The 24767-nt window shown below is 42.5% G+C and overlaps 1 protein-coding gene across 3 annotated transcripts; it reads right to left on the bottom strand.

Moving 5' to 3' along the window:
* Positions 1-3227: 3227 nt before the first annotated feature.
* tecrl2a (trans-2,3-enoyl-CoA reductase-like 2a) lies at positions 3228-12061 on the bottom strand. 3 transcript variants are annotated; one of them, XM_076970445.1, is made up of 13 exons: positions 11874-12061; positions 8376-8426; positions 7968-8019; positions 7681-7725; positions 6923-7026; positions 6347-6462; positions 6137-6242; positions 5927-5999; positions 5795-5838; positions 5314-5368; positions 5128-5219; positions 4343-4388; positions 3228-4239 (listed from the first exon to the last, which is right to left on the bottom strand). In XM_076970445.1, exons 1-13 carry the CDS (start codon positions 11895-11897, stop codon positions 4112-4114), a joined length of 936 nt encoding a protein of 311 aa, XP_076826560.1. In that variant the 5' UTR covers positions 11898-12061; the 3' UTR covers positions 3228-4111. The 3 variants fall into 3 exon arrangements, with proteins under 3 accessions (XP_076826560.1, XP_076826561.1, XP_076826562.1); XM_076970446.1 differs by having other exon boundaries at positions 5128-5216; XM_076970447.1 differs by lacking the exon at positions 11874-12061 and adding an exon at positions 8773-9354.
* Between the last annotated feature and the right edge of the window lie 12706 nt (positions 12062-24767).

The following is a 24767-nucleotide window of genomic DNA, read 5'->3' as shown; positions in this document are numbered from 1 at the left end:
CTACGGTGTGACGTATTAATGGTGTGAGACTTCTATGGTGTTAGAGATCTACTGTGTGAGATATATTAAGTGTGAGATATTTACAATGTGAGAGATCTACAGTGTGAGATATTTATGGCGTGAGATCTATTTTGTGAGAGACCTACAGGGTGAAAGATTTATGGTGTGATAGATCTATGAGGTGGAGCTTTTTAACTGGGATTTGGTGGGGGAAACATGACGTTTATTGCTGTGGAGGGATTTGTCTACTTCACCCTCAAAATCCTCATCCAGGATTGCTTCCTGGTGAGCACTAGTGAGAACACACACACACACACACACACACACACACGCACACACACATACTAATCTTCAGTTACATGCAACCCTAACACAAATCAATACATCCTCAGTTCACACATAATACTTTACAGTGTGACACATCGAGGTTATTATATCAGTCTCTGACTCAGTATCCCACACTACATATAGTACAATTGTATTATATTTCTACATTTTATACTTAATGCTGTTTTATATTTATAAAAACTACATGATAGTTCACAAGTAAAAGTATTTTAATGTCACAGCTTATGTAATATTAATTCATGAACAGAGCCTGTACTGTATGCTGCATACATGCCCTAATTCATGCACTGTAACTGCTTAATTGAATTCTGTAGTCTGAGGTTAAAACCTCAGCAGTTGTGTGTGTGTGTGGAGTGTGTATGTGTGTGTGTGTGTGTGTGTGTGTGTGTGTGTGTGTGTGTGCGTGCATGCATGCGCACGTGTGTGTGTGCGTGTGTTTGTGTGTGTGTGTGAGAGCGTGAGTGTGTCTGCGTGTGAGTGTGTCTGCGTGTGCGTGTGAGTGTGTCTGCGTGTGCGTGTGTTAGCCACATCTCTCTCTCCCAATAGGAGGAGACTTTTGGTCTCCTTCACTTCTGTTAACTTTTAAATCAGGTCAGCAAGAAAGCAAAAAAGGCAGTTTTACAAAAGGTATTTGCACTTAATATATTCAGTATAAGTGAAAAGTAATGAAGCCACTAACCATTGTTTTCTCCCTGTCCACCATACGAGTTCATAGCAGTATGATATCTCAGATATACTTAGCGGTACGCAGGATCTGTGTGGACGTGGCCATCAGGAGAGGTAAAGTGCACAGTCACACCGTGTGCTGTGGATAGCATGTTTTACGGCCCATTATGGTGGTAGGTGTGACCTTAACACCATCCCAAACCTGCCCAGATATCCTAAGACTCCATTCTCTTTATGGCCACATGCTTTAACACCATCTCCACCCATCCCACTACATCACCTTCACCCTGACCATGCACACACACCCACACCCATGCACCCATCCTAATGCCATAATAATCCCCACATCTGTGTGCCCTAACACTGTCCTGGTCTGGTAGATTGCTGTTTCATAGCTTCATATGATTCAGACTATCATGCCCTCGGGTTGTGATGCTGTGAGAGTATATGACACATATTCCAAGCATAATTCATTTTTTTTTTTATAAAATATATAGGCCAGTATAAAATTTTAAGATAGAGTCATTGCTATTTTGTTACTGTTACCACAGTGTAAACATGCCCCCTTATGGACATTCCTATTCCCATTGTCACCATGGGGATATTTTTGGATGTGGATGTATCTTGGATATCTGCAGAATAACGTAATGAAACTCCTTTTCCTCTTCAGTGACTGCTTCAATGTTTTACATGGTCCTGTCTGCATACAATGCATTATTTGTGTCTTACAACATTCTGACCAATATCCTGGATATGTAACAGGACACAGTGTACTGTCCTCGGATTGATGCTGTACACAACATTCTGTTCTGATATTGATGCTGTAGATAACAGGTTGGTTGGTATAGAGGAGTTCCAGAGGAGTTCCAGAGATCAAGATAAGTGACATTCATACACACACACACACACACACACACACACACACACGCACACACACACACACACACACAATGCACAGATGCACATGCACGCACATACACACACACACACACACACACATATACACTCACAGCTCATTCATGTCGGTTGCATCACTCCATCTTTCATGTTCTCTCTTTTCACACATCTATTCTCTCTATCCTGACTGGACGGTCTAAGACCTGCCCCGCCCTCATCAGCACTGGCTGCCCCGCCCTCCTGCTGCTTGTGTCACACCGTCCCACACAGACCCATTATATCAAATACAAAAAAATCATTATTAACAAACCATCTGTTGCAAATGATAATGAAACCATTTGCACCAGATGGTAGGGTCTTGTGCTAATGAATTGCCTTTTCACACAGAAATGCAAACATACAAAATGGCTCATCACAACCAGAACTGTAGAAAAAAAAAAAATCAAAAGCCGATGAAGAGAGCAGCTGTGTGTGGTCAGTTTGCGGCTGTGACGTACGTGAGCCGGTTGAACCAGCACTGGAACAGAACCCCTCATTCCTGTGGGGGACTCCAGAATGACTTATGATTTAGGATAGGAGCCCTGGGGTCGGTCTCTGCCACCAGCTGCTCCTGTCCATCAAGGACAGTTGTCAGTACTGAGGACTAGTCTGTTACCCAGAATGCTGCTGTAAGCAGAGGGGAAGATTTCACAGGATTCTGTCCCAACCATTTGGATCCGAACAGGACCAAAGTCTGTCACAGGGAGGGCACTGAGGCACATCTTGTCTTTCCTGCTGTCATTTGATGTTGGCACCTGTTCTGGTTCCTGAAAGATTTACTTACACGTGCTAACGTGGGACAGATTAGTGGGGTCCTCTAGGTCAGCCATTTTGGTTTTTGAAAATTTGGCTTTACTAATCAATCAGAAAAAGCAGCCCTGTTCAGCGAGTTGTGTAGGGCGACCACTGAGTTCTGGAGTGTTTGCTTTTATTGTCACATGTGTTTTCCTCCAGGTGTTGGTGAACTCTGCCAAGCAGCTGTGTCTCTACTGCTCTGCTCACAGGCTGCAGGGGCCAGATGGAACATCAGAGCCACACCTGCGAGTTCTGCTGGAGAAGCTTTGGACAGAAACCTGCCGCATCCCCCGAGGGAGGCTGACGCACGCTGGGTTTGGGCCACAACCAGGAGAAAAGAGTCCTGAGGTTCTTCTCTGCTGTTTGGAGCTCTGATACATTCTGCTGCACACTTTCATCGCTTGGCCTTCTGCAGAGATGCAAGAACATCTGCAATAAACTGGAGGCAAACAGAAGTCACGAGGTAGCCAGCCAGACCTGAATCATTTATTCATATTTATTCGTTTGTTACTGATATTTTTGTGTCCAATGGTGATTATTACTACTTAGATTATTCTATATATTATTCTGATTAAATATATACATTGCATTATGTGACATTATTGCAAACCACAGATGGTTACTTTTTCTGCAAATGGGGAAATACACAATAGATTTATAAATCTATTTTCCCAACATGCAGTGTTTCCTGAGTACACAGAGAACATGGTTGTTTATTTTCATTGTTGCATGTTTTCTGATCACGTTAAATATGGACAAGCCAAATAAATATACAGTATGGGTATAGTATGAAATGTTTATATATTAATAGATAATTCATGATTTTATTGTGATCCTATGCAGTCATGAAGTAAATATTCATCAGTTGAAAAAGGAATATATTACTTTTATTCACCCCCCCACCCCCAACAAATACACAATACACACACACACACACACACACACACACACACACACACTGTAAAACCCTGGTATTCTAAGGCCATGGAAGCAGTAGAACTAAATAGAAAACACCTGAGGCACCCAGAGACCATTAACATTTTCTTCATTTATCTCACGTTTCTTCTACAGTCACTGGCCATTACTGAAGCTGTCTCTTTGTCTATATAAATGTTAATGTTGGCAACAGACAGCCTCCGGGCTCCTACGGCCACAGGGAGCCACAGGCTCCCTCATCACTCTGCTGTGTAGACCACAGTCCAGTCCACTCCACTCCACTCCATACTTTCATATTATTCACAATAGTTCTGCGATTTCATTGATCTTCACATAGGGGGATTATGATCAGTGCAGTTGGGTTAGTCCTGAAACTCCTGTTGTAATGTGAGGAGGAGCAGGCATCCTGTAGAGTGATGAGTCTTCGCTATCAGAGCACGAGGGGCAGGATGGGCATGCGTACGGCGGGGTAATCCTTAAACTCTCTGGTGTAGGCTCTGTGTTTCCCTTTAGCCCATATCGTCATCTGAACAAATCCTATCAGTGTGAAGAGAACAACTGCAACAAAAAGAGACCAGATCAAGAGGATTACAGTCATATATAATATATGCTAGCTTTTATTAAGATATATAGATGTAGCTGTGCATTGCTAATAACTCACCTGGAACACACTGAGTCATGATGGAAAAGCTTACCCAGACGCCCACCTGCAGTTCATTGAAGAATACCGTCAAGGGTGAGGACTGGATTTTACACAACCAAATGTTAAGCTGTTGGCACTACGCCACATCCTTCTTGCCAAAACACAAACACTCAAGTGCCGGCTGCTTATGTTTTCTCTCAGAAAGTGCTAGGTCAGGTCCAGAATTCTCTTAAAACTAATTAGAAACATATCCTGTTTGAATAATTAATAGGGAGCCTTGAACATTTAAGTCAACTCTTTGGTGGGAATAGTTTTGGACCTTTGCCACTTTGTGGGGATATCCTTGCTTTAAAATGTTCAAAGTAAAAGCTTTAAAAGAAAATCTCTTGAGACCAAAAGAGGGAACTGAGGAGAACGTTCTAGAACATTCTATGGCAGGGTAATGAACTCTGGTCCTGGAGATCAACCACCCTGCAGAGTTTAACTTCGTCCCTAATCCACCTCACCAGATCTATCCAATAACTCTATGCAGCCAATAGTTAGCTAGATCAGGTGAGTTTGGTTTGGAGGTAAAACTTGCAGGAAGGTAGATATGAAACCAAGGGATGGTATCCACTGTTCTACAGATTTTCATTCTCAATCCTAAAGGAACTACAACACTTCAGTTTACTCTCTATTACAGCAGGGAGGTTACTAAATTGCAGTCGGTTTCCTACAGGTACAAGCATGAATGGCATGACAAGGCAACACTTAGGTTCACTCGTGTTTGGAGAACATTGTGCTGGTGTGTAGAGGACTCTGACCTCGTACGTGTAGTTGGGACAGGACACGAAGAAGAAGAGCCAGGTAAAGGGGTTTTTGGACGGGTGAGGGAAACGCCGACACTTGACCCCTGCTAACCAAATGCAACAGAACGCGGTCTTTTATCCTCCGACGTCTGTCATGCAGTCTGTACTGATCTAGCAGACATTTGTTGATCAGCCGCTTACCTCCTCGTAAGTTGTTGAGCGACCAGTGAATTGAGAAACTACCTGCCTCACACAACTGGAAGACAAGCAGCAAAAGTCATGAAAGATGGGAGCCAACTCTGAATATAGTGAACATTAACAGAAATATTAGAGAAATGTTTTAATCTTTTTTTCTGTATCACATCTGTAGAGTATGGTTGATTATCACTAATAAATTTTACAGGCTTCCCTTTGTGTAGGAAACAGACAACTCGATGACTCCAAACCCAATGGAAGCTTATGAATGACCACTGATATCTTCATCATGAACTGCACTTACGCTGCTATCACGGCTGTTTTTAGTTTAAATGAGTTTCCCAGTCTTTTCTAAGAACCGAAAAACATTTAGAAATAATTTCCCATAATATCCAGCCATGTGGTACAGATGTAGTAGATAGAGATTAGATGTAAAGATAACGTGCAATTTTCCATTGAGATCGTTGAAAATTAAAAATGTACTCACTGCAAAGATGATCAGGGCGTAGTAGACCTGCCTCTCACCATATGCTGCAAAATCATTTATACGTGTTTGGTAACATAATGAACTGGTCTTCAAAATGTGTGAGGGAATATGATGGTCTGGGTGTACACTCACATGGTGGAGTATAGAGGGGATGGTTGATGTAGTAAGCCAGCCATGCAGAAAAGCCCCAGTAATAAACACAGTTCTGTGATATCAAGCAAAACAACATATACAAAATATTACCTATTCTTCTGATAAATCACTTTTTTATTTGTTAGAACTACACCACTTGTCAGAGCTGAGCTAAATGATGTCTCCAGCAGTGTGGTCTTCGGTGCATACCCTTATGATTTTTCTTAGAGGCATGGTGCCGTGTGAGAAACGATGCACAAACACGGTCTCCACCAACCTCTTGATGTAGTGGAAAGAATGACAAGCACATGCCAGCCTGTGGACACCAGAGACGAAATCACACACTAAAAAAGGTTGAAACACGGAGGTGCAGATGAAGGACTGTGGTGTGAAATAAGGGCCAGAGATGAGGGGGCGTACCTGACCACAGGATGGGGGCTGACACTGAAGGCGTATTTATGGGCGTAGATATGAGGAAGGCGGAAGTAGAAGAGGAGGTATATTAAGAGTGGTCCTACATACTCGGACATAAACACCTGCACATGACAAATGGCATCCTGCTCAGTTTGGGATCAGACATGCAATCTCATCTAATCAAGCTCAAGAGGAATGATACAGGAAAGTATCTCTGACATCAGGGTTCATAGCAAATTCTGATTATTCACTTTTATTTAGGTTTCATTCATTTTTTTTTTTTTTAGCTTTATGCAATTTTCGTTAACTGGCATTGTTGCTAAGCAGCCTTAGAAATCCCACACATGACTGAGTAAATTCTACCAAGACTCAGAAAGGTAACGTCATTCTCCAGCACTAATGATACTCAACACATTACATTTATCATAGGGTGTACTTAGGTGTTCCACCTTTAGGAACTCTAGGAATCCAAAACAGGAATTCTTGCTGACAGAAATGTTCCATATAAGCACTGATTATATTCCGCAGTCATTCATGAGGCATGTGCGATCATGTCCAGCTCGACGGTGTCCCTGCTCTTACCATTGTCCAGCCTAACTGCGCACCCAGGTCTCGAAAGTACAGCGTAGCCGTGGTCCCGACTGGGAGATTCTGAAGAACGTCTGCATCTGTAAGCTGGTTTCCCACTGAAAAGAAAATAAAAACATTAAAACCAGTTTAATAATGATATTATCTGGTTACTTTGATCCTGTCATTCTTAATAAAACTGTAATGTATTGTCAATATATGATGGCTTTTGATTCTGCGCTATACTGTGTTCACTTGTCAGCACGACCTTCTAGAGATCATGATACTATACACCACCCCCCCCCCCCCCAACATAACAGATGTTTTCCAGTTTAATTTTAATTGATGCTATGATGAATTATGTTCTGTGCCAACGTAAGTCACAAGTGAGAGAAAAAAAAGACCCTTCAGCTTTTCCCTCAGAGGAATGAGACGCTGCTTCTGGAGCAAGTGGATTAATTTTATATGAGCTCATTGTGTATGAATCTCAAGTTGACCTTTTTAAACCCGCTATATAGATGACATAAAAGATTAATGGAAGAATCATTTTTAGATGTCTTCTGGGAAGGTGTTAACCCATATAATGATTTCAAATGAAGGCTCTTGCAGCTTGTGTTCAGTGCCTCATGATCATGTTGACCAGAGCACCTCACCACATGTATCTGTACAGGTGATATACAATACAGGAGTCTCAAACGATAACAGTGTATCAGTATAATGTTTAATAGTGTTAATGGGAGACTTTTATTAAGTATGAAATGTCTTGTACTCACTGGGATGTAGTTTCAGAGCTTGTCTTGCTGGATACCACCTTGGATCTTGGAGGAATCAACAGTAAATATGTGCGTGTGTGTGTGTGTGTGAGAGAGAGAGAGAGAGAGAGAGAGAGAGAGAGAGAGAGAGAGAGAGAGAGAGAAAGAGAAAGAGATAAATTTGTACACATTTTAATGTTCTCTGTAGCGAAACAAAACTCAACATGTGTTCATTAGTGAGACATATAATGTCATGTTGCATCTGACCAACATGGCACTGAGACATGAACCAATTAACTGAATCTTACGTGACTTGTGGAACAATGCTTTAATGTCACCAACGGTTGACTGAGGTTCAACCTGTACACAAACACATGATGTTGAATTCTTACATAGAGCTTAAAGTTATTGCCAGAGCAGTGTAACTGTCTTCATGTTGAGAACGTAACCTCATAAAAAACCCCGTGGAAAACCAACAACCATTTGTTGTTGTCATTTGATGTTTTCCTGTGGAATTTGTTGAAATATTCTATGATATTTATATGTAAATATCTAAAGTTTGCAAAAGTGTTTGCCTGTCAAAACACATCAGATTAATCTCGTCGGCTAATGACCATACCTGTTATTTAACCAGGTGTGTTAGTGTAGGGGAAGTGCTAAAATGCAGACTTGTTGGAAATTGCAAAATAGTTAATTTACGGTCAATTTCTGCTTACCTTGTCCAAAAAACACAACTGTTTTTTTGTCTTAGCATCCAGAATCTCCACCTAAACGAACACAAGTATTATTTTAGACCAGTAAGGAGACACTATGGTTGCATCGCCTCATGTTAATTCCATCAGCATAAATCAGACTGATGTAGAGGGATCTTGACCTCGGCGTGGGCGGTATAGGCCCGTCATACCCAGAACCACAGTACTGAGAATGTTAAAATAGCTCGCGCTTCACATCTAAGGTCCAAGTACAGATATCCACCGCTTTTATAGATGTTGAGAATTAACAGTAAATAAACAGGTGGAAACAGACAAACCGCACAGCTTAAAATCGAGTTTTATGGAGGTAACGATAATCTCTTCTGAAAGCATGAACAGCTGCATAAATATGAAGACCTACCTGCTTCATCCCGCCACGACGTGCCCAAATAAACGGATTAAATCCGACAGATTAAAGCTGTCCGCACGGACGGTGCCTCGGTGGCACGGAGCGCCTTATTTAGCCTTAGTAAGTGGCTGACGAGCCAAACGTTTTAGAAAATATAGATCATAGGCGCGTTAGGCCCGGGTTCATCGCATATTTATCACGTCTATCATGGGTATGTAGCCGAACTGGGTCTCGCGTATCCCTGTAGGCGAGCTCTCCATCTCCCTGATGCACCGGGTCGTGATGCAGATGTTTTTAATCTTAATTAGAGGATGTCGCGGGTTGATTTATGGTGCATGTATAGAGGTTGGAAAGCGGAGCAATTTGCGCTGAAAGCACCTCAGGTCCAGAGATCAGCAGAACTGTCACGCTTATACCGGAGAGTGTAATAACCTTCTAATTGATACCCAAAGCTCTGCAGAATGGTAGCAGAAGAAGACGAGACACATTGTAGACGGGTGTTGCTCTAGTCTAGTCTAGACACAAAGCGCTGCATTCGAGTGTTTACCCGTGGTCAGCCTTATTCTAGACAGAATATTCCTCTGTGAGAAGAGGTGTGCACTATTCTGTGGGCACTGGTCCACAACACCGGTCAACACTGGTCCACAACACCGATGCGTTCTTTTGACTCAAGCCGCCAGAAAATCTGAAGGTTAGCTCGTCATTTTTTTCTTTTGAAGAAACGCTGCAAATGTGATTCAGAGAATAAAACATCTCCTCAGCTCTTTGGTAATTAATTAGTTCAAGCTAGCAGAAAGGATTAATGAGTGAGATCAGGTAATACAAAAACGTACTGATAATTCTTTACTGAAGCTGACCTTTTACACTATCTCGGGTGAAAGCAGGTGTGTCTCCAACACTGAGAGACCTTCACTCAAACTCCTACATACTGACATATCCTTCTCTAAACTGCAGTTCTGCGAGTGGAGCTTGTGCTCACACCTCAGGCGGGTGTTTAGAGAGAGCCTGTCCTCAGGCTGACCCTCTGCTCTGAAGTGTCATCACAGCAGGGTTTCTGTGTAAAACACCAAGTACAACACATTGCTGTGACCCAGCAAAGCCTCTTAAAAGGCCTTGTATGTCTAATTATCAAAGATGTAGTGCTCATGCACCATGAGATCCAGAGCCCTGCTGATCCTGTTCACAGAGGGAGAGAAAGACAGAAAGAGGCAAGGTTGAGGAGGGGGTGAGAGGCAGAGGGAGAGATAGAAAGAGAGCAGGGAGGGAGAAGAGGGGAAGGAGAGTGAAAAGAGGGTTAGAGAGAGGGGGAAGAGAGTGAGAGGGAGAGATAGAAGGGAAGAGAGATTAAGATGGTGGGTGGGTTGAGAGAGAGAAAGGGAGAACCCAAAAGGAATGAAGCAATGGCTCTTCAGAGATACATAATGGATTCTTTGATTATAAAAAAATTTGATTATCTTGAAACTCTACATGGATATAACTGATTATCTTCAAAAAGCTTGATGGGTTTGAAGGATATTTCAAAACGGCAATGATTCTGATACAAACATAATCTTTTGTGAATTTAAAAACTGAGTGGAAAATGAATGTTGATAAAAGCAGAAACGTTCCCAGGAGTTGCACTTGTTCAAACGCTTGTTCTCTGTAGCAAATCACATAAATGAACACACATTTTTTAGCCAGTCCAGCACAGAATGCAGCAGTCACCCACGCTGACACCAGACAGAAGCCTCTGCACATGGTCAAAGGGCCGGGTCGTAAAGCCGTCGCAATTTCAGTCAGGCAAAGTAATCGATGAAAGTGCCCGTGCTAATTTCAGAGTGCTGGCTCCTGGGCTGCTTGTGCTAAATCTGCTCTGCCTCTGGGCTGAGGGAATGTGGGAGTAATGATGAGGGATGGATCAGGCTGTGGCCGCCGCCCTGCTGGGTGGGATCAGTGCCAACGTCCAACTCTCACGCCACTGTAGGCCTTGTTCTGCCTAGCAATACATTCATCTGAATTAAATAAACTTTATGACCTGTATCATGAACGCCAGCTCTGTTTCTTACTAGTGCAGGTTGGAGGTTTTGGTGTATTAGATTATGAATGCATGCATGATTCACGGACAGTGCCGGCTGTCCCCTGTCACCCATTCGACCCCCCCCACACACACACACACACCCACTCACACACACACACACAACCCTGCATGAGAAAGTTGCTAGTCCTACATGAAGGCCAGGGTGTTGCACAGGTACTGAGCTACATTTGCACGTGTCTAATAAGGGTTGCAACATGTAGGCACGTATGATCAGCGTGTGAAAGATCAAACCCACCTGTGCTATTTCAGCTGAATACAAAGCTACAGAGCACCAGGGCAAAAATACCACAAGACCTCCCAATGAACAGGCAACCAGATTCATTATTGAGGCTTAAAATTGTTTCTGACAGTAAAACTAATTCCTGGTGACCAATGGGATTTATGAAGAAAAGTGAGCGCATTTAAAGATTTAAAGATTTGCATTTTGCAAAGCAATATTTCCTATGGCACTGAAATAGTTTTGGTTTTGCCATGACAGTGTGATATGCCTCTTTAGAATTCCCATACTGTCTGCCTGCAGTGGTGTAATCACCAAAATCACGCAACATGGTGCAACGCTTCCCTTCCCTAAAGGAACATCATGGCATGGCACTTTCTCAGACACATCTGCTGCGTCCATATTTCACTAAATGACACTACCTACGATATTCCTGTCCTCTCCCTGACCAAGTCCATAGCAGGGCCACAGACAGGGAGTGGATTAGCCACAACGAGCAGATTCAGTACACTGCACACTATAATTTATATGAAGATCATGACCAGGTACATCTATGCCTGGCAAAGCACATAAGGATTAAAGTTTTTTTTTAATGTAATCAAATACAGTACGATTTCATCTCAAGCAAAATCTCACTTTTATTTAAATGGACACTGGGTTTAAAGTAGTTGGCACACTCCACTGAACATGTGCTTTAAGCTTCAGGCAAAGTTTAAGATATGACTATATAACAAGGCATTGAACTTTGAAATGCTCACTGCTTCTTTTTAGTCAATTTTAGTGAATTGTAAATTTGATTATATTTGACATTTTTCTTACCTCGAAAAATGTTGTTCTGCTCATTTTGAGAGTGCTTCTTCTTCAAATGGCTTCTTATACTGAGACAATCTCAATGATTATTCCCAAACTCTCTCTCCCTCTTTCTCTCTGCCTTACTCTTTCCCTCTCTTTCTCTCTCTCTCTCTCTCTCTCTCTCTCTCTCTCTCTCTCTTCCTCTCTTCCAGAACTACAGGATAGACAGATAGCTCTGAAATCTGACTCTATCTCACTTTCTCTTTCCCCTCTCTACCCCCCTTCTCTCTCTCTCTCTCTCTCTCTCTCTCTCTCTCTCTCTCTCTCTCTCTCTCTCTCTCTCTCTCTCTCTCTCTCTCTCTCTCTCTCTCTCTCTCTCTCTTTTTGAGGCACCCGGGGAAGCCCTCTGCTGGGGTAAAAATAGAAATGTCCTCCCTTCCTCTGCTCAGGAATGTGTTATGATCCACTTGTTGGCAAATTGGTGACAGCAAAGCAACTGAAACCACACTGTCTCGTACCAGAATGTCATAAACCGAAACCACACTGTCTCGTACCAGAATGTCATAAACCGAAACCACACTGTCTCGTACCAGAATGTCATAAACCGAAACCACACTGTCTCGTACCAGAATGTCATAAACCGAAACCACACTGTCTCGTACCAGAATGTCATAAACCGAAACCACACTGTCTCGTACCAGAATGTCATAAAGCGAAACACTGATTGCAGTAATCACATTGAAAATATATGTGGAAATAAGTATGAAATAATATATGAAATTGCATGTTTGTTTTGTTTTTTGCTAATTCTGTGGCACTACTCTCAGAGCCTTTTAATACTGTGATAATATGGCTTTTAAGATGTGTTGGGTTTGTTTAGTTCACATAAGGAATGAGCCCAACTTTCTTGGTGGTTTGATTCCAGCCATGATCTAGTGATATTTATTGGATTTAATGGGTAACTCCTGCAACAAATATATACAAAAATAGGAATGCAACAAAACTATATGAAATTGAAGCAAGAGATCTCTCATAATCAGATGAAATAGGTAAATTCATGTGAAAATAGAATCTTTCAGAAAAAGTGCTCATAAAATAATGAATCTCAGGGAGATATATTGAATATATTTGAATCGCGGTTGAGATTCGAATTATCATATGTGTTAATAAACTGACCTGGAGTCCATCCACTGATCCCTACGCCTTAGTGAAGATGAGTGAACTATTCATTCCAACATGTCAGAAACCTCACATAGCCTAAGGGGCCTGTCTCCCGTGCTAGAGGGAGAGGTGGAATGTCCTGTATGCATATATGCATAAACTTAGATGTCTCTATTGAATGAAAACCAAGATGAATACAATGGTCTGCAGCTATACAGTAAATGTCATCCATGTGAAATGCATTTGTCATTTTTAGCAGGTTATGAAATCCAGATTAATCTAGTTTACCAATATTTTAAAGATTTTAAAATAAAAGTCATTAGATTTTTAAATGATCGAGTGGAAGCTGTATGAACGTCCTACTGTAGCACAATCCCCTTCAAGCTCCTGCTGAGGCTGCAAGGATTATTATTCCCTCTTCTCCTGTCTGTTTCAAGCATCAGATACAGTAAGACCTCGATTAAAGCCTCCCTGCTGTGGGACTGAGTCTGATTCTGGGTGTGGAGATGAGGTCAGGCCTCGAGAGCAGCACGCCTGCTCCCACACACACCCTCCAGTCCACGGTGCTCATCGCACCTTCACTGCTCTGCCCAGAGCTCTTCGTACCATGTCTGCAGTTCTGTGGCATTAAGCAGCCTGCCTGGCACGGTCTTCAGATCAGCTACAAAGGAGCAGAGCCTGTAGGGCTGATGTGAACATTGCTGCAACCCCTCCTCCTCTTGATATACGATGTTTGCATGCCATACATAATGACAGCACTTACAGCACTGTAATGGTGTTTTTAGTCTTACTACACAGCCTTCCGGGGTAATACACAACGCCTCCCTTTAGTGGTGAGGTCCCGATCACTGTGTCAGCATGTGTTTTGTGGTAATGAGCAGCTGGTTGAATGTTATCACTTATAACTGCTGTATTTCTGTTGACTAAAATAGTTTCATTGAACATTTCATTTTCTTGGATATTGGAAAGGTCTTCGTTAAACATTGAAAGTCATTGAAAGATCTGATCTTCGTTAAACACAGTCCTCGAAAGATCTGATCTTTGTTAAACACAGTCCTTGAATGCACAAGCTGTTTTATTTGTTGTTCAGTGCTATGTGAGAGTGAGAGCCTGATCTGAATGACCTGCTGTGTGTGTGTGTGTGTGTGTGTGTGTGTGCGCGCGTCTGTGTGTGTGTGTGTGTGTGTGTGTGTGTGTGTATATGAGTGTGTGTGCGTGTATCCAAATTGTGAGATGTGCTCTAGAGTGCACAATGCTTTCTAAAAAAAAGATTCTTCTGTTGGTTCTTGTTCTTTTGAACAAGTGGTGCTTTTCAATCCTTGGGTGGGAGAGTTGTGAAACACCAGATTGTCAGACTGCCTGGCTTACACTTATGTACTATACAGGAGAGGGGAGAGGAGGGGGGGGGGATACTTGGTCTCCACCCAGTCAGTGCTGTATGAACTGAGAACATTCTAAAGAACATATCCAACTAGCATTGCCCAGAGTTGCTCAGTGTCCCGTGTTGCACGAATAGAAATCTTGGAGTAACAGCACCTTCTACTGGGGTTGATCATCATTACAAGTAGTTACAACAGATAACAATAAAATAATATATTTGATACTAGTGCACTGTCCTCTGGTGTCGTGTCATATCACGTGATGCTGTATTGTTCCTTTATTCGGCATGACTCTAGGGTATGGGAGGACTCTCTCACTCCACGTTCAACTCACCACTCGCCATTGTGGTTAGAATCATTTTAGCAGGATGCATCTCATGGATTAGAGGATTATAATCACCTGCTGTTTGCTCCAGTTCTTGACCTGTTACCCAGAGGCTAGCGGGCACTGGGGTTCATCACAAATGAGTAAAATCCCCCATCAACCAACTGGGAGAGCAAAAAAGCTGATTAGCTCACCTATTCCACTGGCATTTGGGTTCCAGTAATGTATGAAAAATGACGATTCGGTGAGATTTTGCACATCTATTTTATGTGTTGCTCTCCTGTGAGGCAATCTCTTCCCTCACACGATGTGTGGCTCACAGAAGTGGCCACGAGATTCCCCTCAAGGTCATGGAAGTCTCTATCGACTTTTCTATCAGATGGAATCATCCCTCATTGCCCCGTGGCTGCCAGTGCAGACAGATCTGTATGCTTTGTGCCACCGTAGTGTTCCCTACGACACCTCAGAGGTGGCCTGTGAGAGTGGAGTGCTGGATCTCAGATGAAGAGATCTCTTTCCCTGAAAGCAGCCTGGACACTTGAGGGGAAAATGACTAGCAAGGATGCTGCCAGCAAAGATTTCCTTATCTGTATAGACTTGCAAGGGCATAGTGGAAGTCTTCTTTTAACTCCCCCTCCCTCCAACAAGAAAATTGTTTTAGCAAAAAAAAAAAACGCTTTGATAGGCTGTATCCTGAGTTGGTTTTGCCTCCCACCTGCTGCAGGATGGCATTTTGTGAAGTGTACAGCACAATGGCAACTCATGCTGATACTCAAATGTTCCATATCATGTCCACATGCTGCAGAAGGTTGAAGGTTTTACAGCAGATGTCATGTTAGAGGGCACACATGCTGTCTGAATGACAAACATTTAGGAAATTACACAAGACACCATTTCTGCCTCCATCAAACCATTCACACCAAGAAAACTTGGAAGGCACCTGATTTTCTCAGGGTAGCAGGCCAAAGAAGCTACGCTCCTGGAAGGTACGCTCCTGGAATCTACGCTCCTGGAAGGTACGCTCCTGGAAGGTACGCTCCTGGAATCTACGCTCCTGGAATCTACGCTCCTGGAAGGTACGCTCCTGGAAGGTAAGCTCCTGGAATCTACGCTCCTGGAATCTACGCTCCTGGAAGGTACGCTCCTGGAAGGTACGCTCCTGGAATCTACGCTCCTGGAAGGTACGTTCCTGGAATCTACGCTCCTGGAATCTACGCTCCTGGAAGGTACGCTCCTGGAAGGTACGCTCCTGGCAGGTACGCTCCTGGCAGGTATTCTCCTGGCAGGTAGGGTTCTACGACAACCCAGATAAAAAAAATGCTTTGATGACACATTTTTTTTGTTTTAGGTTACTTTGTATTGAAAACAAAGGCTACAAAATGTAATATAAAAGGTTTTTGTCATGTTTTGATTTGAAAAATCCCTTCTTATAGCAGACTTCAGTGTCAGTAAAGCATGTTTCATTGGGGGTTTGGATTTGAATTTCAGAATTGGTGAAAAAATGTTCTGGCATTTCTGACAGCCAGAGTGTTTTTGTTGTTATCCTTGGTGTCACCATCATAGTCACTATAGCGCTGAACTTTGGAATGAGCTGAATTTATTACAACCTGCTTCTCTGTATCTAAGCGTGGATACTCCAGGGCTGAGTGTGAAATGGCTCCTCGTTCCCTAGCTACTGCACACAGCATATGGCATGAGCTAATGAGTTCTGCAACCTGAGTAGTGTTTCAAATATACGGTATATTGTGAGCCATGATTCAGATTCACCCAGGAAAGAAATTGGGAAATATTTTTACCCAGTGAACCAAATGATTACTGAAAACTGCTGCAGCCTTTGACTTTAATATTACTGTTATTAATAAAATCACTGTTGTTATTATTATTATTATTATTATTATTCATTCATGAATTCATCCATTCATTCATTCGTCCATTAAACTGCTTAATCCAGTTCAGATCCTGGCGGCAGAGCTAAATCCTGCACCTTTGCAAGCCCAGCCCAGCCCAGCCCAGCCCAGCCCAGGACACTAGCCTGGAACCAATGCTTACTGTTTTGATTATTCACTAATGGCCACATCACAACTCACTTTTGGACACTTAAGAGGAAAGCAAAAATAAAATCAGTAAATTTGGAAGATGAATAGTTAAATAAATCAAAACAAATCAAGTAATTTGTTCAAGACAAGTAAACAAACAAACGAATAAATTCATTAATTACTATTACAATGTTTGAACAAGTGTTATGTTGGTGATGGTACCTCAGAATAACCTCAGAATGAAATCCAATCTGATGCAACGTTAAAGCTGTGACTCTTGGAGAAAGTTTTCTGTCTTAAACTATTCTCATCACCCCACCTGAGCATAAAATACACTTAGGTCATTTTCCAGGCACTTTGTTTGAAAACAAATCATTGTCCTAATAGTGTCGAGGGGTATTTTAGGCGCGAAACTATTCATATAACCATTTTTTTTATAGCCGTGATTTATGAGGTTCAACTACCCTTTGTCTCATTTAATTTATGACTTCTGTAATCTATTCCAAGTTGACAAATGGCTAAAGATGTGTGGCCCACAGGTCACCTCATATATTTCACGCCAGTAGAACAGAAAGCGGGCCAACAATAGGAGATGCCAACAATCTCCCTCAATGAACGATTTTGGGGGGAAAATCTCAACATTCTTTATTCCTCTGATTTTTTCCTGCAATGAGTTTTTTTTTTGCTTGATTTTAAGTCACTAGAAAGGTTAGATTTCTCTCACATTATCAGTATAAGATCAAACTGCTAAACAATAAAGACATTTTTCATGGTCTCTTTGACTCCTCTTTACCAAGGGTACTAATAATTCTGGAGGGTACCATGTATATAGATCTAAGCGCCTCTGCAGAACAGATGGGACTTCCCAGGTCCTTGTGTACTCTGCAGCCTTTGTGAGCGTGACTCCTCAAAGGTGCTTCCAGGCTGCAGAAGCTGCTGAATTAAATTTTCATGGCGGGCTTGAGAAAAGTTAATTGCTGCTTCATCGTCCTGTCGCCGGAAGATACGTGAATCGGAACTGCTGACATGGCAATAAAGCCAGTCGTTTCTTCCTGTGCCACTTCCTCTTGGCAACACAATAAAGGAATTAGCTTAATTTCTTAATCTATGCTGAAGGCCTGTTGGAGGTGGCGGAGTTGGTAGAGGGCCCAAAGAGGCCTTTTCTTTAAGGGGACACTTCATTGCACCTTTTACTGGCAGGGAAAAAGAGCATTTTGCAGTGTGTGACTGTGTGTGTGTGTGTGTGTGTGTGTGTGTGTGTGTGTGTGTGTGTGCATACAAAAGTGTGGAAAACAGCTCTTCAACCGCTTGACAGGCTGACAGTGCTGGCTTGGGTCCAAGCAGAAGATAGGCGCACGTATTCACCTCCCTTCTCCCCGGACCTGACAGAGCACGGACAGCTTCTCTTTACATTTATTTGTGCAATTTCAGTGTGTTTGCGAGAGAGAGGTTTTGTTTTTATTTTAAATGCTGTTTTCCTCCACTTAACTTTAGTGTTCTCCAGATTGCAGCCCACACTGGTATCACATCAATTTCTCAGGAGAAGTCTTTTAGGTGGATCATGATGTTTGTCTAATGTGCTTAGTGCAAAATACTCAAACTCATCTTAGTCTAACAATCATGTTAAATAAGAGATGGTGTCCAGTGTGATACTCACACTAGCACTGAATGATTACCGGTATGCTTGTTTCAGGCTGTTTTTGGAAAAGTCTGCTCCATAAACCCAACCACATGACAGCTGGAGAAGGACTGAGGTGTCACCATTTTAAAATGCATCATGTCCCTAAATTTTATCCTAGTGTACAATATTGGATCATCACTGTTCTATTTTGGTAATTACTCCAGTGTCAGCTATAGTGAATAACACAGATTATCTTGTTATAATGGCACCTGTCAAAGTGAACGGTTGGTTCTTGAAGTTGATGTGTTGGAAGCAGTTAAATCGGGCAAGCATGTGAGTTTGACAAGAGCCAAATTGTGATGACCAGTTGACTCAGTCAGAGCATCTCCATAACCACAGGTGTTATGGAGTGTTCCCACCAGGGTGAGCACCTACTACAAGTGGTTCTAGGGAGGACGATTGGTGATCCAGCAACAGGTTCACGGATGCCCAAGGCTCACTGAATGCACACGGAGAGCATCCCACAGAAAAGCTACTAGAAAGCTAGAAACTTCTGGAAAAGTTAACGCTGACTATGACAGAAAGATGTCAGAACACCCAGTGCATCATGGCTTGCTGTGTAGGGTTCCGCATAGCTTCAGACTAGTCCGAGATGCCATACTGACCCCTATCCACCACCAGCAAATGAAGTAGAAATTGCAGTAATAAGTTTAACCATAATGATAAGAGGAAGCATGATGATTGTTTAAAAAACCCAGCAGCCCAGATAACATTGACAGACAGTGATGAGCATGGTGAATATAAAGTGTCTGAATGCCTTATAAAGTTCAGGGGATGGTTGCAGCAGACTGCATTACATGGGGTCCATAATGTGTGGTTCTGGCCGCTCTTGAGAACTGACAGCAGCCTTATTTAGTAAGTGAACTGTCATGGGATTAAAACTGTTCCATAGTCTGGAGCTTTGGGTTGTGCCCGAACCTGTAACACCTGCCAGATGGTAGGAGGGTAAACAGGTGATGAAAGGGGTTGCTGGAATCCTTGCATATATTGAGGGCTTTTTATTATTAGCACGTCTTATAAAGGTCCTCTAGCTTTTGGCAGCTGGACACGGAGTGATTTTCTCAGCAATGCTGATGAGCTCTGTAGAGCTGTCTGTTCCACCGCTGTGCAATTGCCACACCACAGTGCAACGCAGTATATCAGGATTCAGGGCTACGGCGTAGAAGGTCACCTACAGTTGCTGGGGTTTATTCCAGCTGTGTCTTCACATGGTAGAAATGTGTTATCCTCTTTATGGCGTATTTGTTATTTAGTCATCCACCCCCTCCCCTCGATGTCCCCCGTTAGTTCAGTTCCACTCTCTGCTTATTATGTGTATGTCTTTCTAACGAGTGCATCATTATAATTAAGAGTATGGAACGACATTTTCTGGTTCTCCATACCAGCACTTTGTTGGTGTCAGAAGTAGGATGCATCCACCAAATGCAACACCACTGCTGCATTTGGGCTCAGGACAAAACCTCCAGGGCTGGTCAGGAGCTCCACATGTGTCTTCTCCCAAAGTAAGATGAAAGATGAAAACTCACAGACTATATCTCTGACAGGGTTTGGATACACTGACATTACTGACAGCTATGGTATACTTACACAAGAACACCAAAACACAATTTACAATGTGTACATAGCAACAGTAGGAATTGATGTAGAAGAAAGAGTGTAAACAAAGTGAACAAAGGATATAAAGTGAAATCAACATTGTGACTTATAAATTGTGTATGTGTGAACACAAGAGTTCAGTAGTGTTTACACTTTGCCTGGTGTGTCTTCAGGGAAGGATGGTGGATGTGTAAACACAAGAGTTCAGCAGTGTTTACAGTTTGACTGCTGTGTCTTCAGGTAAGGATTGGTGACTGTGTAAACACGAGAGTTCACTAGTGTTTACGGTTCAATGTTTTCCCGCTTGACTGCAATGAGAGGAAAATACGGGACTGAAGTTGGACAATGACTGACAAGGAACATAGACAACACACACTTAAACACACCGACAATACCAAGACATGAGTGTAACATATAACGTTAATGAGAAAAGAGACAGGTGATACGAATAACACTCTAAGAAAAACACAGATGTAATCACACTGTGATGGGCAGGGTGAGCGAAATAAAATGGAAGCGATCACGCCAAGTCTCAGGGAAAAAGGATGGTTTAAAGAAAGTGCGCAAACCAAAAACCTGTGACATGATCCAAAAGAAGGATATAATAACCAGTGGTCAACTGCTACAAAGACGACATATATAGGCAAACAAACGACCCTCAGGTGAGACGGATCACGGGCTCCGCCCACCTGAGGGACGAACACAACACAACAATAGACAGGACAGCTGCCGCTGTAGACGGGGGCGACCAGTAGGGGGCCCTCTGTACCTTGACACACACATATACACAGATGATCCTATAGGCCTACATGAACACCAACAAACCCAAGGGAGGATTGAGGGGTGAACCGTGCCAATTATGGTTTAAAATCAATCAAATCTTAATTTGATCTTATTCAATTAATACATTAATTCATTGTCTTAATACCAACATTCATTATCTTAATAAGCTAAGTTGTGGCAGGTGTATGTATCATATGAATTGGAGGGCTCAACCAAGCACACATCCTTCTGAAATTGTCAAAACTACCTTGTTTGGAATGACCAGTCTAATTGCCTGTTTCTCTAAATGATAATGATAATGAACCCCCCCCCCCCATTCCGCCCCCTCTTCCCTGGGAGCCTTGGGAGAAATATTGTTGCCAGAGAAAGCACAGTAATGCAACAATTGTTTGAACCATAGGTTGCTCTGGTGTCAGGCCTCTGTGACATCCACACTGACATACATACCTATACAACACAAAGCACACTTGCCTAATTACAAAGGGACATTAAGAACATTTTCCCCTAGCACAGCATGCTAATTTTGCTAACCCCTATTATCTTACAACTTATAATTACAACTTGAACTTTATAACTTTTACTCCCATGTTATTCACCTCTTGATAAGATTAAGTTGATCTGACAGACATTCAACTAACAAATCAACATCATTAAATGTTACTGTGGGTCCTGCAGTAAGTAACCCAAATAATTAGCATAATATATTACTTCTTCCATTAGTATTAAATTAGCTTTGCTAAATGGGCAAAGAAACGCATAGATAGACAAAGATATCATCTTTATTTTTGACTGTTGAACATTTCTCTCATCTGTAGTTTACCCTTGCACAGTTGGCACTGATGCCTCTTTTAGAGAAGGCTTTGTTGATGGCCCTGCATCAGGGTTGCCAACTTTTGAAGATCACTTGGAGTGAGATTTGAACCTGGAAGAGGTGGCGAGTGTAGATTGTTTACGGGGGGCGGGGGGTGGCCAACGTAGAATGGACACAAATTAAGTATTATATCGCGATCTATCGATCGCCGGTGGTTGGCGCCAGAGCGAACTAGTAATTCATTGAATCATAGATGTGGATCAGAGGTAAATAAACTAGATTTTTTTTCGGCGTGAGATATCGCAAGTGTGGCGTGAGAGCGTGTGAAAACGGTCAAATGCGTGTGTTTCACGCTCAATGCGTGAGAGTTGGCAACCCTGCTGCATACAGACCCAGGTTGAAAAAGGCACAAATTGTTTAGCACACACGTACAGGTCCCTGCTGACTGTGAAGGCACCAGAGCAGTTCCCACTCTTACCTTTGACATAATAATGGCAAATCTGAGCATATGACAAAAAATGGCTCAATTTTAGAATAGAAATTCTCAAGCTGGGTGGGGATTCTTAGATCGGGAGTGATATAATACTAAAGACTTCTCTCTTGACATATAGAAAGGAGCCAAATCTGAGGGTTGTTTTAGCCCATGTGATAAAGACATCTTCCTTCACAAGCTTGGGTGGTTGGTAGGTACTCAAGTTACACAAATATATTGAAAAGTCATCACAAATTTACAATACAACCCCTAATCTATCCTTGTTAAAATGTTTATAGACGGCTTTGTGCTTAATAACCACTGATAACAATTTAATCAGTGAGTAACACTCCACCAACTCTAGGGCTGTCCTGGAAGAAGAGACATTTGGGTCTCGAACCAGAATGAAAAGTAACACCCCAGCTGCAACCTGTGCATGGCAAAGAGGGAACCACTGCAATCCCCACCAAAGTCTCTCCATTACAGTGAACTAATGGATTACCTGAGCCCTTCCCCACCCATGACCCACTCTGTCCCCCATGGCCACGTTTTGTTTCAGTAAGCTGCCTGAGGTGCACATGATTCCAAACCAAAATATAGCCACTGCGGCTGAGCAGCTGGTGGAAGAGGTATGCCAACCTGGAGTGCCTGAGGAGCCCCACAACGTCCAACAGTGGAACTACGAGGTGGTGTTCATGGCTGCGAACTGCAGCCAGCTGGGAGTCTGGAGGTCTCGGACTATGCCTCTCCATCAACCATTTCAACTGGATGCTCACCACCCAACTTGCTGTTGTCACAGCACACTACCAGTGTGGCTAGGACTGCCACCTGTCTGGTCCCGCTGGCATTCTGCTCCACCATAAAGGACTCGACCGGATTTGTTCCAGCTCCTCTGATCTTCAGCCGGGACCTCTGGACACCCACAAAGCTTTTTGGCCGACTGCCAGGGTCAGTGGTGGATGGTCTTGCTGTAGCAGGATGTGCTGAGCAGCTGGGTGTGATGGGGAGTGGACCGGCGTGACTTGTGTACTGGCCTGGATGGTGGGCAGGCTGACTCTTTGGCAGCATTGCACACTTCAGGCACTATACAAGCTGTGTGGGGTGTCAGAATGGCCAGCATAGTCCTTTGATGTTGATTTTGGCGTTTTAAGTGCAGTTTAGAGCTGTTGTGTAATGCATGAGGAGTTGATCTGCCATGTAACATTCTGCAGTACAGCATTATTTAATTATTTATTCCTCAAATGCATTTAATTTTATGTTTGTTGGGAAAAAAAGAGTAAAAAATGAGAAAGAATAACCTTTTTTTCATTGGGGTTATGTGTCTATATTCTTGTATTGAGTGAAGCTACTAGAAGCTTCTAAATCAGCATGGGATTGTTTTTTGGAGCACCCATAATCTCTATAGTCCCAACCCTCCAAATCTGGAGCACTGTCCAGTATTCTAACACGAACTGCATACGGAAAATACAAATGGATTCACAGGTCTGGACTGCCATCCAAATAACTGTGTGTTGAATCTTGTGCCAGGAAGTCTGTGAGGTGTTTGGATTTCTCTGTTGAACTGTTACTACGGGGGCACTCAAAGCTCCTGGTCTGTATAACTTTGAGGTGAACTGATTTACCAAGTCTTCCAGTGATTTATTGTCCAATTACTATGCCAATTCACATGTTCACATTTAAATGTTTTGCAATACTCCTTTATGTTTGCAGGCATCTATACTCTTCCAAGATCTTTGAGTTTGGATGTTCGTCTTGGAACAAGGCATCTACAAACAGATAAGGAGGATGATGTCATTCAGAAACCTGGGAACTGGAGCGTTTACGCCTCCTGAAGTCCGAAGAAGACATCCTAGATGCTCACTAGAGTTGGAGTGTGATGATGTGGAGTGAGCATGGGCTGAGTGATGCAGGCTATCTTCTCAAGAAGTGTGGTGGTGTTATGAGCAAGTATCACCACTTCTCTCTATGCACAATGACCCTCCAATCATACATACAGCATACAGTTCTCAAATGTAGCCCTGTTGAATATAAACAGTGCCTTGGGGTTGTGGACTGCATGTAGAGTATGGGTCAGACGTATGGAAGCAAACACGTGAAAATTATTTGCATGTTACTTTATTATGCAAAAGGATAATGACTGAAATCAAACTTTACACCTAGATGATTTATTTAGATGGAACAATTCACCAAGGCGCTCTACAGAAACTGTTGTGGCTCATAGAATTACTGCATCTCCAATCAAGCTCCTGGCACTTATTGTGAAAAGCATATATCATGACATATCTGCTGTTATTTTATAAAATGATGCCTCGGATATATAAGGTTCTCATAAAAGTGATGCACTCTGTATTTGCTTGATGGTTACAATCAAAATGTCAGACCTATTGGAATTCTACAGCTAGTGGTAGTCCTAGCCATCACTGGACCGATTCAGACGTTACACCTTTCACAAATCAGCCTCAACTACAGCTATTGTGGAGTCTCGACTCAGATCTCAGCTGTAAAATCAACATGCTGGACTTTGGTCAGAATGTCTTCTCTGTTGGCAAATAATTTTTGAAAATGCACCATATTTCCAATTAATTTACAATTTGTTAGTATTTACTGTGAAGCTCCAGAGGAGACTCATCCAAATACAGACCACAATCAATCAAAACTAAAGAAAGATACAGTGATA

The sequence above is a fragment of the Brachyhypopomus gauderio genome, chromosome 13 (genome assembly GCF_052324685.1).
Source record: "Brachyhypopomus gauderio isolate BG-103 chromosome 13, BGAUD_0.2, whole genome shotgun sequence".
In the NCBI taxonomy this organism is placed as follows: domain Eukaryota; kingdom Metazoa; phylum Chordata; class Actinopteri; order Gymnotiformes; family Hypopomidae; genus Brachyhypopomus; species Brachyhypopomus gauderio.
The sequence above is the reverse complement of the archived record's forward strand: the minus strand, read 5'-3'. Positions and strand labels throughout refer to the sequence as shown.